The sequence below is a fragment of the Desmodus rotundus genome, chromosome 1 (genome assembly GCF_022682495.2).
Source record: "Desmodus rotundus isolate HL8 chromosome 1, HLdesRot8A.1, whole genome shotgun sequence".
In the NCBI taxonomy this organism is placed as follows: domain Eukaryota; kingdom Metazoa; phylum Chordata; class Mammalia; order Chiroptera; family Phyllostomidae; genus Desmodus; species Desmodus rotundus.
This window is the reverse complement of record NC_071387.1, coordinates 34,878,867-34,897,483: the sequence shown is the minus strand read 5'-3', so window position 1 is coordinate 34,897,483 and position 18,617 is coordinate 34,878,867. Positions and strand designations below refer to the sequence as shown.

Below are 18,617 nucleotides of genomic sequence, written 5' to 3'. Positions count from 1 at the left end.
CAGGAAGTCAGTCAGTCATATGAATCCAGTTGGCCTGGTTATTACTTGGTATTCATTTAGATGACGTAGGAAGTAAACCCTAAAATTAGTTAGTAAAATATTGTTGTCAGTTATTTTCATGGTATGCAAATTTAATGTGAGTGTCCACAGAAGACTACTATTGGTCAGTTAGTTTTAAAAAAAAAATTGAAGCTCTAAAATTATCCAAGGTCTCTGATACAATTTAGACAATTCCTGTAGAGATGGTCTTTAACTGTTGGTCATATTCTAACTCTGCGAGTGTATTATTTCCAGTGAAAACCACTCTGTATGCAAATGTTTTCTGCTTTTGTTTAGTGCATTATTGACATTACTTTTTCTCTGTTTTTCTCTTAGGACTTTTTCTGTGAGTTTAGTGAACAATCACCTTGTGTTCTTTCAAGATCTCTATTACAAGTAAGGGTCACTTAGTACTGAAAAAACTTCTTTGAACATCAAATTATGTGTCTGTTGACATTGTTTTATTGATGGAACAAAAGGTAGATGCTTCTTTCTAAAGCCTATTCCATGGTTAATGTTACATTTTTAAATTACAAGCATTGACTTAAATTGTTAGACATTCATCAAGATCATACCCTGGGCCATAAAATAAACCTTAATTTTAAAACAATTGAATGATACAAAGTATATTCTCGGATTATTTTGAATTAAATGAGCAACCCATAAAAGATCTGGAAAATTCTCCAAATATTTAGAAATTAATGCATGTCTAAATAACCCAAGGATTAAATAAGAAGTCTTAAAATAGAATGAAATGAAAATATAATTAATATGATCAATTTTTCACCAATCACAAAGGTAAGTCCATAGAGAAATGGTAGTCTTTTAAATAGGTGGTGCGAGAATAATTGGATAAGCATATGGGGGGGAAATTGACTCAGAATACATCACAAACTTAAATGTAAAATGTGAAACTAAAACTCTTGGAAGAAAGGATGGGAGAAAATCTTTGTGACATTGAAAAAGGCAGAGAATTCTCAGGTGTGACGTCAAAAGCACAATCTTTAAATTGACAAACGTAAAACTTTAATTCTGTGGAAGACATTTAAGAAAAGAGACTCTGGAGTGGGAGAAAATACTCGAAAATCATATCTGACAAAGGACTTGAATCTAGAACATATAAAGAACTCTATAAATATAATAAAAAACAGACAAACCAGTTTTTAAAATGAACAAACATTTGAACACTTTGATGTGAAAAAATACTCAACATCATTAGTTTTACAGAAGTACAAATTAAAACCACAGTGAAATGCCACTATCCAATATCTTTTAAAAGAAAATAAAGGAAAATAAAATATCAAGTGCTTGTAAGGATATGCAGTACTGAGGGGAATGTGAGGTGCGATACGCATTTTGGAGAACAGCTTGGCATATTCTTATAAAATGAAACTGTACAAATCCCACTTCTACTTGCTTACTAGAGAAGTGGGATCTGATGTTCTGGAAAACTGTATGCAAATATTTATAGCTGTTTGGTTCGTGATCACCAAAAACTGGAAATAACCCACATGTGTTAAGAAATCAAATAGGGTGTAATATAGTAAATATTAAAATGCACTGAGGTTAAGAGAACAAATTAAATGCAAATTATTATGAAGTAATATTTTACTTTAATTTAATGTATTTTTTTAATAATTATTGTTTTTTCCAATTTTGGAAAGGTTGTATTTTTTTTAAGATCTTATTTATGAGGGGGGGAGGGAAGGGAGGGAGAGGGGGAGAAACATCAAATGTTTGGTTGCCTCTCGCACACTCCTTATTGATGTTAAAGATTACTGGCTAGCTAAATATTTATAGCCGTTTACTATTTATAATTTCTGAAGCTTTTTCTTATGAAATTAGCTCATTTGATATATTTAGACTAGTCAGTTTATTTTTGATAAGTTCACAATTACTACTCTTGACTTGGAAGATTTTTTTCTGCACATTTTTAATTCTCCTGCATCAAAATACACCTTAAATAGGGATTAATATGTAATACCTATTGTGGAGGCAGTGGTTTATAAAATTTTTTCACCAACTTTTTATATTTTGATCTCTTTTGTATTCTATGGGTTTTTTTTTTTTAAGATTTTATTTATTTTTAGAGAGAGGGGAAGGGAGGGAAAAAGAGAGGGAGAGAAACATCCATGTGAAAGAGAAACATGGATCTGTTGTCTCTCCTATGCACCCTGACCAGGGACCAAACCCACAACCCAGGTAAGTGCCCTAACTGGGAATCGAACCAGCAACATTTTGCTTTGTGGGACAACACCCAACCAACTGAGGTACACCAGTCAGGGCATCTGTGGTATTTATAGCCAAGAAGTATTCTCATGTCACAGTAATGGCAACTATATGTGCAGCATGTCAAGTTTGTGACAGCATTACTAATATGTAACATTTGTTTTTAAGACCACTTTCCTGGTTGATAACAAAAAGGTCTTTGGAACTCATCTCATGCAAGACATGGTGAAAGATGCACTTCGGTCTTTTGTCAGTCCTCCGGTGCTTTCCCCAAAGTAAGTGTCAGCAGATGGTCTGTAACGTGTGCTCCTTAAAAGCCCAAATTCTCTGTCCTTCTCCTTTTTAGCCAAGGCATAAAAAAACTGTTGAAATCAAGTCTCCATATAAAAACAACAGATTTGATCATGTTAAAATTAATTGATTTATGCCACATATTGTTTAGATTTAAATTGAGGTTTTTGTGAGGTTGACCTTAGGTCCAATATGAGTAGAAAAACTTCCAAGCAGTTACAAAAAATTCAGTAAATTGTACTGACTCGTACTGTGTGCAAAGCACTGTGTTAGGCACTTTGGGAAGTAATTAAAAAAACAAGGTAAGGTCTCTTCTCAATGAGCTGAGTCCAGATAGAAATAGAAAATGCAGGTAATTGATTCTTAAATTATGTTCTGATAGAGTCAATACCCCGAAACCATGCTGCCATAAGAGGCTGGAAAGTATTTCAGGCAGAAAGAATCATAATTTGAGCTGGCATTTTGGAAAATATGTAGAACTTTCCATGGTGGATGGAAGAAAGGAGTCTTTACGTCTTAACAAAAGAAACCAGCTTGTGTGAAGACGGGGTGTATGAGATTATGTGTTATAAAAACAGTTAGTGGTTCAGCATTCAGTCTGTTGAATAAATCGTGCCACATCTCACCTAGAACTCTTTGGTAGGTTTCTTAGGTTGGGTTTTCCCAGAAGCCGACCCTGTGACAAAGATTCATGTAAATATTATTATAAATTGTTCCTAGAAAAAAAACAGTAGAGTTGTGGGCAGGTGGGACATGGAAAAGAAGAAAGCCACCACACGAAGGTGTGCTCTGGGGAGAGTAACTCTGGTTCATTTTTGTCGGGAGCCCTGGAGACAGTGGGTGGCACCTCAAGAGTTGTTAGTCTGGGGCAAGGGAGCTCGAGAATTGACCCAGACGCCTCTCAATTAACAACTGCCCCTTAACTGGGAGGAAGTAAATTCCCACGTATCCTCAGTGTTGGTTAACAGTCACCGTTTCGTTCACAGTAAAAGCTGAAGTCTCTATAATTTAGCCTTCAGGGCCCCATAGGCTCTGATCTAGATCCCTGTCTGACACCCGTCTGACCTCAGCTCTTACTGCTCTGCCCTCACCTCCTTTGCTTCACCACGCTGACTTCCTTGTTCCTGGAACGTACACTCTCTCTCATGGCCTTTACACAGGAACAGGGGTGGAGGACGCTTTCCTCAAAAACTCCGAGGGCTGGCCTCCTCACTACCCTCAAGTCCAGGGAGCCCTTGAGGTACCGCCGTGGTTGTGTTTAAGCAGCACTTACAAGGTGAAAAGATGAATGCAGTACAATAAAATATTTTGAAACAAACACTGGATTCATATAAACTTATCAATTATTTATTTCTGGAACTTGCCATTAAATGCTTCAGTTACCATGGGTAACTGAAACTGCAAAAAGCGAAACTATGGCTATGGGGAGATAACTGTATATAAATAATACATGGCTACATTTGAAAATTTTAAAAATGCAGGAAAATATGTGAAAGAGTAAATCACCTGAAATCTTACCTCTATGATAACTGCATTTTGATGACTATCACTGCGTATATCTTCACGTATAAAGATATACAAGACTTTCTCTAAATAGGATCACATTAACAGGCTATTTTGTGAACTTGCGTAGACTGCTTTTTAAATTAAAAAAATTATTTTTACTTTTAAAAGTGTTTACCTTTTTTCTACCCAAAAAGATATATCATGACTTTGTTTCAAATTACTTGATGTAGATTTAATTTTTTTAATGGCTGCCAAATATTTTATAATATGATTGTATTCTAAGGAGTGAGATTGTTGGGTAGGGGCGCATGTGTAGTTTTGACTTTGATAGATATTGCCAGATTGCATTCTAAAAGATTGTAACAATTCATATTTCTCCTAGTGATATATGAGGTTATACTTTTTCCCGCATCCTGACCAGCAGTAGGTGTTATCATTCTTTTTTAGTTTTTCCAATGTGTTGGGTAAGAAGAGGTATCTTGTTGTTACTTTAATTTGAGCACTAATTAATTATTTATTGGACATTTAGAATTTTTTTAATGAATTGCTTATCTTTGTTCTTCCACATCAAAATTTTTGCTTTCTCTATGATAGTTTTTTTGGGGGGTTTTCCTGTATAACTTTATAGCTTTCTTATTTGAAGCAAATAATTCTCCCCAGACCATAGGTTGTACTGTTCAATCTTAAATCTACTAAACTTTTCTTCCAGAGATTTTTATGGCTTTATTCTCTACCTTTTAAATTTTAATTCTTCCGAGTTATTTTCCTGTAAATGTTATGAAGATACAAATTCAACTTTTTAAAAAGTCTCAGTCAAGGACATGTTCATTGATTTTTAGAGAGACAGACATTGATTAGTTGCCTCCCACACACACCCTGACCAGAGATCCAACCCACAGGCTTTCGGTGAACGGGACCACGCTCCACACACGGCACCCAGCCAGGGCACATTTTGCACTTTCTATTTAACAGTCCTCCTTTAGCACTTAGATTACACATTGTTACTCTTGCCACCCATTTAGATTTAACTACAGTCCATCTTATTATTTGTGGATTCCGTGTTTGTAAATCTACCTACACACTAAAGTGTATTTGTAACCCTCAGATCAATATTCACTGTGCTCTTGTCATCTTCATGGACATAAGCAAGTTGCCTAACACTGAGGTTGAGCAAGGCAGCCTTCTCGTTGCCTTCTTGTTTCAGCCCTTATACTATAAATAACTCTATTGGAGGCCTGTTTTTGTGCTTTCCATTGATTTCATAGTTTAAAATGGCCTGTAAGGGCAGTGATATGCTGTCCAGTGTGCCTTAGCACAAGAAAGCTGTCCTGTGCTGTACAGAGAGATGATGTGTTAGATGAGCTTTGCTCAGGCATGAGTTCGGTGCTGATGTATCAACAGTGTGTATTATTTAAGGTGTCTGGAAACAAATACACATACAACAAGGCTGTTATGTATTGGTTAGTCACATAAAAATGTGACCAGAGGCTGGCAGAAGCAACCCTGTATTTTACCCCAGCAGCAACGTTTCAGTGTTGTCTCATCTAGTGTCCCGGGCAACTTTACAGAGCAGAACTATCACGAATACCAAGAATCAACTGCATATAGCAACTTTCACTGCATCGCAAGTAGCTTGTAGATGGTGTTCCACTGTTTTTAAAATTACAGTGTTACTTGTAAGGAATCTGCTGCTGCTATTTTTTTCCTTTGTAGTGATTTGACACTTTCTTCTGGAGGATTATAGAGTTTCTCTTTATTTTGGGAGTTTTGGGAATTCAAGAGTTTTAACAGAATGTTATGTGTGCTTTTCAACTACTCCTATCTGGAACTAAGTTATTAAAACCTCAGGTCTTTCAGTCAAACCATTTTTCCTATGTTATTATTTAGTTATTGCTTCACCTTCATCTTTTTTCTCTCTCTTACTTAGAGTTCCTCATATACTATGTTCTTCTAATCACAGAATTCCTCATGACACTTATCTCTTCGTTATATTTGCTGTGGTTTGAGTTCTTCCTCCTGATCTTTAAGACTACTAGAGAGCATCTCTCATCTACTGAATTTTTCAGTTTGAAAATCATAGCTTTCAGATCCAGAAAGTCTTTTTTCTAAGTGCTTTATTTTAGTTCAGTAACTTTCTTACTGTGGAGTAAAAGATGTAATGGACCTTCCGGCACTTCTCTTTTGCCACCATCTGCTCCGGGTGTTCTGCCTTTTCCCGGCTCCTGTGTGCACTGCCATTCCGTTGCATGATCGTGGCTGTTTATCTTTAAGGCTGTGGTCAGATTGCTTAGTTATGGCAAACTTTCAGGAGTAGCAAGTTGTCAGCATCAGAAGAACGTATTTGCTTCTTTCCATCTCCTTAGGTGCAAAGGCTACTGACCTCCCGCCTGAGGGATGGAAAAGGGCTCTGTTCCATCCACTCAGCCCCCATAGTTCCTCTAGAGCCAGGAAAGTAACAGACCCTTCTGGACTGCTCAGGAAAGCGCTAGTCAAGAAATAGTCCTCTTAACTGAGATAAGGAATGCCACGGGAAAACCCTTTGTGAGGATGGAAGATCAGGTGCCAGAGGGGTGTATAGATGGTGGATGATTTTGACTGGTGGTTGGAAATGTGGATACATCTTGGAGAAATTATGATTCCATACAGTTCTTTGTAATAACTGTAAGGGTATCCATTGTAGGAAAATTAATGACATTGGAGTAGGTTCAGGAAAAAGTGGAGTTTTAGAATTTTCCTTCTTTCCTTGTTAATTTGATCTTATTCAATTCAACTCTTAATTGTCCAAATATAGAACTAAAGAAATTGGAAATAATGTACATTTATTGTGTGAACAACACAGTAATGGTGAAATATTTCTTAACCTAGAGCTACTGGCCTTCAGCTTAGCAATATATTTGGTTCCATTTTCTCTTTTTTCCACCATCCCTGCTTGTTGATAACACCTACAGAAATCTCTGCTTCTCTTTGTAGGCCAAACAGTTTGCTTTTAATGACATGCATGTTGTATTTCAGGTGCTGCCTATATAATAACCACCAGGCTAAGGACTGTATTGACTCCTTCGTTACTCACTGTGTTCGGGTAAGAACGACAGTCTGGGTCGCTGGGATGGATACTTCAAAAATTGTAGGGTATGATTCCTTGGGTAGCATTAGTTTGTGCTGTTTTTTCCTCTCATATTTCTTGTTAATTTTCACTGAATAAATAAAAAGTTTCTTCTTATGCTTGACTTGATAGTTTCATAATCTAGTTAGTATCTTTTTGGCAGGCTGTCAGGTACTCAGGCTCCTTTTGCTGTCCTCTTCCTACAACCCTCAGGAACCACAGAAGTGGGTTATATTATGCCTCCATCTGTGAAAGCATCAGTTCACATTTTTTTATAAATGCACACAAAAACTTCTTGACCTTATAAACAAAGAATATTTGTAGTATCTCCAGGCACATATCCTGGTACTACCTCAATGAACAGGATTACAGTAAAACTAAAATTATTAATGTAGACAAGATCACAAACTTTTTAAAAATCTCACGTAATTAGGAAAAAATATAAACTTTGTGATGGATTAAATTTATTATAAGTCATTCTTATTTAATTATAAGTGCTATTAAGACAGCTCTTCAGGGTCTGAGTCCAATTACGAAACACACGCACACACAGGAAGACAGCACGGTATGGTCAAAGGAGAATCAGTAAATGACCAGATCCTTTATCAGCTAACACTGTACCATTATCAGGCAGATCACTCTACTTTTCTCTGAATTTCCCAGTCTTTAAAAAGTGAGAAGTTAATATCATCTCCATCAAATGAGATAGTATCTGTCAAAGTATACAATGTTAAAAACAGCATTATACTTGAATGTTCTGATTCACACTTCTTAAATCAGAACATTGTATTGTACATGTCTGTTGTCTGTTTGATGAAATGTTACAGTATTTTATATGGGAGTACTGTATAGATCAGGAATAGAAGAACCTTAGAATTTATAGGTATTTAGCCATTACTGATGCCTTAGAATTACTAGGCATTTTCTGTGAAACAGCACAGAAATGTCAGCCTTGAACGTTGACTTTTGGCTTGAAATAAGCAGAAAAGAAACTGTCCTCTTGAGATTGTGGGATGATATCTGAAGATTGAAGGAAGATATTTTTGTCATATGAAAACAAGCTTCATAAACAACCACTTCTAACTATTGATAAATTCTGGTGTTGAGCTCCTTAAAGAGAAATACCTATGTAAAAAATACATAGAGGCATGATTCTTACATACACAGTATGCTTTTCTCTTTAAACCAGGTTTTGAAAATTTCAAATGTGTATTTTCTATAGTATCAGGAAATTTCATACTGACGGTTAACAAATTTCCCCGCATTGCAGCCATTCTGTAGTCTTACTCAGATCCATGGGCATAATAGGGCTCGTCAGAGAGACAAGCTCGGCCACATTCTTGAGGAATTCGCCACCTTGCAGGATGAGGTAAGAGCCAACAAGTACCCCGCCTTCTGAGACTAAGCAATTCATATGCCTTGATCAGAGTTTTAAAACCAATTCTTTGGAACTATATTTTGACTATTTAATTTTTCAGTATGGTGAATTACCTTTTTACTTACAGTGTAACAGTTTCATATACCAAAGTAAGAGTTTACAGGGTTACAAAAAAGAAACAACAGTAACCCAAACTGAGAAACATCTTAAATTATTTCTTTGATAATCACGATAAATTATAGAATATGTGTACATCTGTAATTTTATAGTAAGTTCACATTAATGTAAAAATGTATTACATATTAACCTTAGAGTAAATTTGTGAGCAGCAATATTAATTGATAATATAAAGACCTGAAGGTCATTTATTTTTATTTTTGTCCTATAAATTGGGTGTCTTTTCAGTATTAAGGACTGTTTAGCTAAATGTTATCCATTGTGAAATGAAAATTGGGGTATAAACTTAACGAAACTGCTTTTGTAAGTATGAGTTCTTTTAGTGGCAAGATTTGTATTTTCTGCTCACGCTCTTACTCAGTGTTTATTTGAAATTCCCTCATTACCTAACAAAGAAAATGTTATGTTTTATTCTGATAGGCAGAGAAGGTTGATGCAGCACTTCACACTATGCTGTTGAAACAGGAACCCCAAAGGCAACATTTGGCCTGTTTAGGTACCTGGGTCCTTTACCATAACCTTAGAATTATGATACAGTATCTTTTAAGTGGCTTTGAATTGGAACTCTACAGCATGCACGAGTACTACTACATATATTGGTAAGAGAACACTTTCAGTTAAAATTGGTAGTGGGTGGGATAGAAAAGATCTGAGAGAGCAGCTATAGAGTATAATTTCAGGGTACTTTTTTCATTTAGTGTATTTTAACTTTAGTTGTGGGACCATTGGAAGAGCTTTTACCTGTTTATAGGGAGAAAAATTAACACACAGTTTGCCCTAACTTCAGTGATGCTAGGTACTAGCATCACTGAATATATTGGGTTAGCCAAAAAGTCCATTTGGTTTTTGCTGTAAAATAAAAGACACATTTTTCATTTTCACCAATAACTATTGATTTTTGTGTTTTGAGTACTTCGTCTATCTGATCCGCGTGGTATGATGTTGACTGTTCTCAATTAATGTCTCGATTTCCTCGCTATTCAACTTCAACTGGTCTACCCGACCATGGAGCATTGTCCAGTGAGAGATCTCCAGTACAAAACTTCACAAACCAGTTTTGACACGTTCCATCAGTCATAGCACCTCCATACACCGCACAAATCTTTTCTTGCATTTCAGTTGCATTTTTGCCTTTCTTGAAATAATAAAGCACTATATGCTGAAAATGTTGCATATTTTCTTCCATCTTCAATATTAAAATGGCCACACAAAAATTTGCCAATTTTAAGTTTTTTTTTGAAATGCATACTGATATGATAGCTGTCACAATACAATATAACAAAATTGTTTCAAATGAAGTTAAAGACAACTAAGTGCTACCATAGCCATCTTACGGGGAAAAAATAAACGAGCTTTTTGGCTAACCCAATACTTAACTGAATTAAAATTAAAAAGTTGAACCAGATCTTTCTTCTGAAAAGAAATCAAAGCTAAGATTATCATGGGAGCATAATTATTGCAGACTGTGGCCCTGAGGATCTGTTTCAGGAGGTTTGAAGACGTTGGTAAGAGATGACCCTAAGCAGAGTATATAGCTTTTTGCTTTCACTTACAAATGAGATGAAGAAACCTAGGGAGACGATGCTTGAGAGTATTTTAGGCCTGGAAAAGCTGTCATAGGAAGAAAATGAAGAAAAACGTGAGCTAATAAATTCAGTCATCTTGAATCTTTTTCTTAGCCAGGCAAAGTATGGTGGTAATTTTAAAATAGTAATAACCTATTATTCCCCATCACAAACAACTAAGTTCTGGATATTAGCTCTTAATACATTTCATTTTCTTAACTCATTTAAACTATTTATATTAGTAATTAAGATACTATATATTTCCTGGAGTAACTGCTGTGAAGGAATAAAAGTAATTCTTTTCCACATTGTTGGCATGGTTTTGTTGTCATGGCTGCTGGGGTTCTGTAACAGAAGACTCTTGGCTGTGCAAGGTGAATTTGAGCATCAGCTGTAGCAATATGAGGAAAATACTATTTGGTGTATTCTCTGACATTTCAGTAGATAATAACGCTTACCAGCAGGTCTTGATACAGATATTTGGGGTACATTTTGTTAACTCATAGAGGACAAAGAAGACAGTTATAGGGAAAATGCTGAAGTTCTGTGTGGTTTGAGGCAGCTGATTGGAAGATTTTATGCTCTTGGTTTGGATTTATTTGCTTTCTTTTGTAATTAACAAGAAAATACAGTATTTACATTAATAGGTCGAGGTGAAAGGTGCTCTGATATGGTAAAACTAACATAATGGGATTCATTGATTTGCATATATGCATTATTATCAGGAAATCTTTTGTGAAGTTGTAAAATGGGTGTTGTAGGAAGCAAATTTTTCTATGTTGTATGGCAACACAGATGGCTACAAGAAAGGGGAAGTTAACCACTTGTAGTGCTTATTTCTTCTAAGCTCTAACCTGTCAGTTACCTCATTGGATAATCTATTTAACGACTTTATAGCATTATAAAAAATAATCTCTTTATTAGTACCAATACGTGTGTTGATAGACATGTGAGATGTCTATCTCATGTAGACATCTCCTATTAACTAAATTTTTTATCCTGTAAGGTACCTCTCTGAATTCCTGTACGCATGGTTGATGTCGACATTAAGTCGCGCCGATGGCTCTCAAATGGCAGAGGAAAGGATAATGGAAGAGCAACAGAAGGGCCGTAGCAGTAAAAAGACAAAGAAAAAGAAGAAAGGTGCCGTGGATTATTTTTAAACCTAAGAAATGAATAAACACTGGAGACACTTTAATTTCTACAAATAAATAGATGGGAGTGCTACTTGTCCCTTGTAATGGGTGAATTAGTCATATTTTAATTCTTATCTTCTCTTTGGAAAGTATAAGGTAGAGACTGAGTCCCAGTGTTAGTGACACAAGGCTTTTTGGTTCCTTTCCTTGCTTTTCCTTTACTTCTTTGCGAGTCCATGTGTCAGAGGACCTTAGGACAAGAAGTAGCCACATGGAGCCTGCAAGCAAGATAGGTTAAGGAACGAGACAGCAGGAGACCTTTGCTCTTTTGACAGGAGGCTGACAGCTGAGGGAAGTAGACCTGGAGCTGTGCTGTGAAGAGTCAGCACAGAAGGGTGATTCCATAGTGCCTTGGCACACCAGCCAAGGACCCCAAGGAGAAAGAAATGTTTCAGGGGCTGCCTTACCGGTCACTTAAGGAAGGGTTACAAATATTGCTGCAGTCGTTACAAAATGTTACTCTGTTTCCTTAGGATTTCAGCAGTTAGGGTGGGCTGTTCACGGGTTTCTGTCGTTCACCGGTTTTCTGTATAAGTCTCTGAACTATGTAAGGTGCCAGGTGTACTGGAAATATCAGGGGGAACACTTTGTAAAGTACATGATTATCGAACCACTATGCTGTACACCTGAAACTAATACAAAGTAATTCTGGATGTAAGCTCGAATTGAAAAATAAAAGTGGCTTCTATCACAGCCATTTGGGATTAAACATACCAAATTGCTTATAGAAAAAAATATGTCTCTGTGTGATGAATTCAGAAGTTAAAATTACTTAATACTAGAATGTTAGGGTGTTAGCCCTTTGGGAAACATGGTTTTTGTTTAGCTTGTCAGTATTATTTGTAGTGGGCCATAAAGTAAAATGTAGCCTGCAGGGACAGTGGAGACTTTAAAGTCTATTTGAGACTTTAAGTAAACAAGGTGGAAGATTTTTAAAAATTAGATTTTCTCTGCAGTCATGCAAGAGGAAGGGTTAATGAGTATAGGTGATTTTCTTTCTAATTACAGTTCGCCCTCTGAGCCGAGAAATCACAATGAGCCAGGCCTATCAGAACATGTGTGCTGGAATGTTTAAGGTAAGTTGTTGAAAAAAAGTTTTTTGTTTTTAACTACATTGCTATTTCATAGTTTAATTAAAATTTTTTCTAGGTTCTAATTTCATCCTTGTTTTTATTAAATTTTATTGAAATTAGCTTTTTCCCCAAATCTAGTTGTTTTTATTAAAATTGTTTAGCAGATATTTGAACCCATGTTGTGTGCCAGATAGCATGTACTAAGTACATTTGCAGGAGGCCACATCTAATCAGACATGATCCTTTTCTCAAGGGCCTAATTAACTACAGACCAGGTGACGTGTGACACAGGTGAAGGGTTTACTTCTGATTGATGATCAACAAAGGTTTCTTGGAAGAGAAGGGGTTTGGAATTTTTTAGGAATGTAGTGGGAAAGGGGTGGGCTCCACAGTGCCTAGCTTAAACAAAAGCAGGCGTTTTCAAAGGGGTGTGGTGAGTACTGAGTCTTCACTCCTACTGAGCAATTCAAGAAATGATTTAAAGTAACTTACATTAAAATACAGAGAACATGGACTCCTGTTTGAAAAACAGGACCTATTCTAATCTTACAAAAATTTATATGCCACTTGTTTCTTCAGAAGCTTTTATTTGAAAGTTTCAAAGCTACTGTGAAGCATGAAGCATCGAAAACAAATGCACCTGGTATAATTTCACAGGGAAAAGTAGTAACATAAACACAAGACCTTGATAAAAGATGGCACATAACATAAAAATGAATACTAAAGCCAGTTTTTCTCTCCATTTCTGATTTCTGAGCTTTAAGCTGTTTTAGCTCTCTGTAAACACATTTTCCATTCTGAATTGAGAATGTTCACTTTTTCATATTGCTATCTTTTTTTCTTATTTTTTTTCTTTAGACCATGGTAGCATTTGACATGGATGGCAAAGTACGAAAACCCAAGTTTGAACTCGATAGTGAACAAGTGCGGTATGAGCACAGATTTGCTCCGTTCAACAGTGTGATGACCCCACCCCCAGTACACTATCTGCAGTTCAAGGTGAACCTGCTCATTCGTGTCCCTGTAAAATATTTAGTCTCAGACCTTCTACAGATGTTTGTGCCTAGCCATTTTGTTAAAACAGTCAAATCAGACTGTTGTTGAACCGGTAGGACAAGGTGATAAAATACCAATTTAAATAGTGTGAAAATTACTTGGCTTTTTTTCAGTTTTATTTATCATGTTACTTAAGTATGAGAATAACATGAGGTAGTATATGAAAGCTGAGAATTTATCATTACATAGTAAAAAATAGGTACATGCTGAGTGTTCTCTTCAGTGTGTACTTATGAACGGATAGTCACTGTAGAATTAATTTAAAAAGATATTTTAAAGTTGTTCGTATTAAACATGTTTTGAATAATAATATCGCCCCCTTCTTAGGAAATGTCTGACCTCAATAAATACAGCCCTCCCCCTCAGTCTCCAGATCTGTATGTGGCAGCTAGTAAGCACTTCCAGCAAGCGAAAATGATACTGGAAAACATCCCAAACCCAGACCATGAGGTAAGAGTGCAGTCGCAATGATTCTAGAGGACAAGGTTGGTGGGAAGTACATGTCTTGCTATTGGATGACAGTTTAATTACAAAAATGAACTTTATAGTATTAATAAATGAAGCCTGTCGTGTTTCTCCCAAGGATTTTAAATGGCTTTGCTAACCTAACCTTGTCAGACTTAAAATGATTTGATGAGAGAGGTGATGTAGGTGTCTCCCGTGGATACATTTAGGAATCAATGCAAGGAGAAATGAAAGCTCAAGAGCCATGGGCCCCGGCTGAGTCGCCCAGTCGGTTAGTGTCAGCCTGATAGGCCAGGGTTGCAGGTTCAGCCTCTGGTCAGGGCACGTGCAAGACAACAGCCAGTGAACGCATAGGAACAACAAATCAGTCTCTCTCTCAAATCAGTTTAAAAAAAGACTTATTAGAACCATGAAGAATAGAAATAAGATCCAGATTGATCCATAGCTTAAAAATGGTAATATTTAAAATATCTTAATCTATAGCTTACTGTATTCAAATATAAATCTTAAATCTGAAAAATGATCCAGTCATTTATCACAGGAAGTAAAAGCCACTTTATCCACTTGACCATTTAAAATAAAGGGCTATTGTTTTTGGTGACTTTATTTGGAGATATCTCTTACAGAGTTTAGAACTTGCAAATACAAAGTTTCAGGCTTTCGTTATTTTCACAATTTGCTGCGTAACTAATTTTATTGAAATGCATTATTCTGTAAGGAGAGGAACACAAATACCATTTGGGGGGGATTTTCTTATAGATACATGAGCACATGTAGGAAGTAATGAATATATAAGAGTATTCATTGCAGCAGGATTTCTACTAGCAAAAAAATGAAGAACTTTAGTGTTCTTTTTTTAGATTTTATTTATTTATTTTGAGAGAGGGGAGGGAAGGAGGAAGAGGAGAGAGACGTCAGTCAGTTGCCTCTTGCAGGCCCCTAACTGGGGAGCTGGCCCACATCCCAGACATGTGCCCTGCTGGGAATCAAACTGGCAACCTTTCGGTTTGCAGGATGACGCCCAGCCTACCTAGCCATACCAGTCAGGGCGAACTTTAGTGTTCTTCCTGAGACTGTTAAATAAATTACGATACATCATCCTGTGAAATACTATGCAGCCTCTAAAAAGACAAGGATAACTTTATATACTGTAATGGAACGTTATTTAGAATAAAAAGTTTAAAAAGCAAGGTAGTAAACTGTATAGTATGGTGCCATTTCAATCAAATGGGGCAGGTATTTTCTTGTTAATATGTTCATGGACAAGAAAGAGTAAGTGTTTCTTTGGAGAACTGAGTACCTTACGGAACAGAGATGGAAGAGAAATGACTTTATCATATGTAACCATGTAAAAAATAAAAGGGGAAAGTATAAAAATTAGAGGAAGGCATCTATAATAAATCGTGTATTTCTTTTAGTGGAGTTCATTTATTCCACAAATATTTCTTTAGTGCCTCCTATACTTCTGGTACTATTATAGATTCCAGCTGGGGGGTGGGAGGGAGGCAAATCCCAGCCCTCCTCAGGGTAAATAAATAAATGCAGACAATAAATAAATGAAAAGCAAAAATGGCCCTGGCTGGTGTAGCTTAGTGGATTGAGCATGGGCCTGTGAATCAAAGGGTTGCTGGTTTGATTCCCAGTCAGGGCACATGCCTGGGTTGTGGGCCAGGTCCCCAGTAGGGGCACTTGAGAGGCAACCACACATTGTTGTTTCTCTCCCTCTCTTTCTCCTTCCCTTCCCCTCTAAAAATAAATAAAAATCTTAAAAAATAAAAAAAATAGTATATTAGAAGATCCTAGGTAATTATGAAGAAAAATAAGCTGGCAATGGGATAGTGACTGCTGTAGGAGTTAGGCCGGTAGAGGGGATCAGGCATTTTTAAATAAGGTGGCTTTTGAACAGATCCTGGAAGGTGAAGAAGCAAGTCATGCGGCTGTGTAAGGATGGAGCCTTCTAAACAGTGGGCTCCACATGTGTAAAGGTGCTGAGGCAGAAGTGTGCCTGGAGTATCTGAAGAACAGCCAAGGGTTGGTGTGCCGAAGTGAAGTGAACAAGGGGTGAATTGTTGAGTGTTTTGAGCAGAGGAGTGACCAGATTTACATTCTAAAGGATCATTCTGACAAGCTTGCTGAAAACAGAGTGCAGTGGGGCCTCAGTGGGAGCACAGGAGCCGGTTAGTAGGCCACAGCAGTATCCCAGGTGAGAGTTGTTGGAGACAGCAGAGGTGATAAGAACTGATCACATTCTCTAAGTGTTTTAAAGTCAAGCCAGTAGGGTTGATGGATTGGATGTGGAGTGAAAGAGTCAAGGATGACTCCAAGGCTTTTGGCCTGAGCTCCTGGATGGATGGAGTTACATGAGAAAGACTGCAGGCGGAGCAGGCAGGGATGCAGGGCTGGGAAGGTCAGCTCAGTTTTGGACATGCCTATTGGATGCCCACCCAAATGGAGCTGTCATGCAGGCAGGGGGATGTGTGATCTGGAGCTGAGGAGGAGTGGTTCTTGAATTTAGGATGATGTGTTCCCCTCTTGAGAGGTGAGCAAGATGACGACGGAACTTTTCCTTCAAATCACCTGTTACTCCCCTCTTAAAGAGAAATGCAGTATTGCATTCCATTGTTACACATGCATTGCAGTGAAGCTTTTTAAACAGACCTTTGTAGTCAGAAATAATAAGTTAACATGTAAAGGATACTTGCTCCCTGCCAGGCCTGGTTCTCAGCTCATAACATACATGAACTCATTTAATCTTCACAGCAATTCCTTGTGGGATAGGAAAAATAATTGTCCCCATTTTTACAGGTGAAGAAACTGGAACAAAGAGGTTAGAGAACTTGCCAGAGGTCTCAGCCAGTAAGTGGCGAGGCTAGAATTTAAAGCAGCCTAACTCCAGAGTCCATGCCCCACTCTGCAGTGCTGCCTTTGCAGCTTGATGTTCTCCTGTCACAGTTGGCTAAAATAGGGTTCTGTGTTACTAAAAGAAATATATTCATATTTTATCAACACTTGATATTGTACAAAGTTCCTATTAGTATCTATAAAGACATTTTGACTATGAATTCTGTTTTGATAGTTTAATGTTGCTCATTGTTTAGGTCAATAGAATTTTAAAGGTTGCCAAACCCAACTTCGTGGTTATGAAGCTGTTGGCAGGAGGACACAAAAAGGAGTCTAAGGTGCGTACACTGCGGGGAACATAAATGGTGGGCCTCAGTTACCGTGAAACTTCACTTCTTTTCAAAAAGATGTACAGGTACTATTACAAGAGTTAAGCACTCAAAAATTATCTCAAAAGAGGTTTTAACTTAAAATTTCACAAGTCTGCCCTTTCGTTTCTTCCCCTCCCCATGTAAATTACCCAATGACTCTGGGTAAAAAAGAAAGTGTGTATGAATACATTTATGGCAGAGGTACTTAAAAAGTCATCTGCTTTTAGCAAAGTGAATGCTTCAATAATGTTATTTTTAATGGTTCAGGATATGGAAGATCCCATAAGCTTCCTTGGTAGTGTTTTAACACCAGTGCTATGTAAACATGCAGCCCAGGTTCTGCATGTTGGGAGCCAACTGCTGAGGCAGTTTTGGTGGCATCTGTTACATGTTGCCTTTGCTTGTTTACTCCTAGTTTTTCAGTCTCACCTCCTGCCCTTCTTTACCAATGACTCCCATTTCATTGCTCAGTACAACGAGTGACTCTGGAACCAGACTTACGGAGCCGTGACCTTTCCTGTAATTTAAGTCCATTCCCCTTGGTTAACTGTTCTAAGATAGAAAACAGGTCAGCTTGTCTGCTAGTGATCTTCGTAAACCTGGAAATACACTACTTTTTTTTTTTCCTCTCCAGGTTAGTTTTTGTCATTTAACCAGCTTTTAAAAAAATCAACCTTGTGCTGCTGCCTCATCTTTAGAAATACAAGATACTGTAGGATAAAAGTAATCTGTACGTTGTGTACTGTCTGAATCTTTGTTAGATAACACTAATTGACTGCCTCCTTTTCTTTACAGGTTCCTCCCGAATTTGATTTCTCTGCTCACAAATACTTTCCTGTTGTGAAGCTGGTTTGAGACTGAAAGGTGACCGTAAAGGGGTAAAATCTACTTTCAGATTCTACTCTTAGCGGAGCCATCCATCAGTCTTACCACCTAATATGAAGTGAAATGGATTTCTTGGATGAGAACCCAGTATAAAGAACTCTTTTCATTTGACAGCCGTACATGACATGATGAAAACTGCTGTTTTAAAGTGGTTTACTGTGTCCATGGGTGACACTGGTCTGGTTGGATGCATTGAGGAACCTTGTATGGTTTTATTACAGATTTAATCATAAATCATTTTTTATGAATGATTGAGAATAGTGTTTGTAAAGGTTAATAAATTTCTTGACAAAAATGTATTACTGGAGATGAAAACAACAGCACTTTGTTGATACGTGTTAAGAACTGAAGGTGTTTACTCTTTAACATTTGAGTAATTCAAACGAATTATCCAAAAGAAGTTTCAAATTAAGGGATTTATTAAACACTTGGGTGGGACTTC

At 37.1% G+C, this 18,617-nt stretch overlaps 1 protein-coding gene across 1 annotated transcript in view; it reads left to right on the top strand.

Annotated features, from left to right (window-relative positions):
* The window catches only part of NAA35 (N-alpha-acetyltransferase 35, NatC auxiliary subunit), a 53,537-nt gene extending 35,077 nt beyond the window's left edge, over positions 1-18,460 (top strand). Inside the window, exons 13-23 of the mRNA XM_024560094.4 lie at positions 376-435; positions 2,437-2,543; positions 7,078-7,144; positions 8,439-8,537; positions 9,144-9,322; positions 11,295-11,431; positions 12,493-12,560; positions 13,416-13,556; positions 13,941-14,063; positions 17,177-17,257; positions 18,086-18,460. Of these exons, the coding sequence (XP_024415862.1) occupies positions 376-435; positions 2,437-2,543; positions 7,078-7,144; positions 8,439-8,537; positions 9,144-9,322; positions 11,295-11,431; positions 12,493-12,560; positions 13,416-13,556; positions 13,941-14,063; positions 17,177-17,257; positions 18,086-18,145 (1,122 nt within the window). The 3' untranslated portion in view covers positions 18,146-18,460. The remainder of the gene's footprint in view (positions 1-375; positions 436-2,436; positions 2,544-7,077; positions 7,145-8,438; positions 8,538-9,143; positions 9,323-11,294; positions 11,432-12,492; positions 12,561-13,415; positions 13,557-13,940; positions 14,064-17,176; positions 17,258-18,085) is intronic.
* Positions 18,461-18,617: the final 157 nt, after the last annotated feature.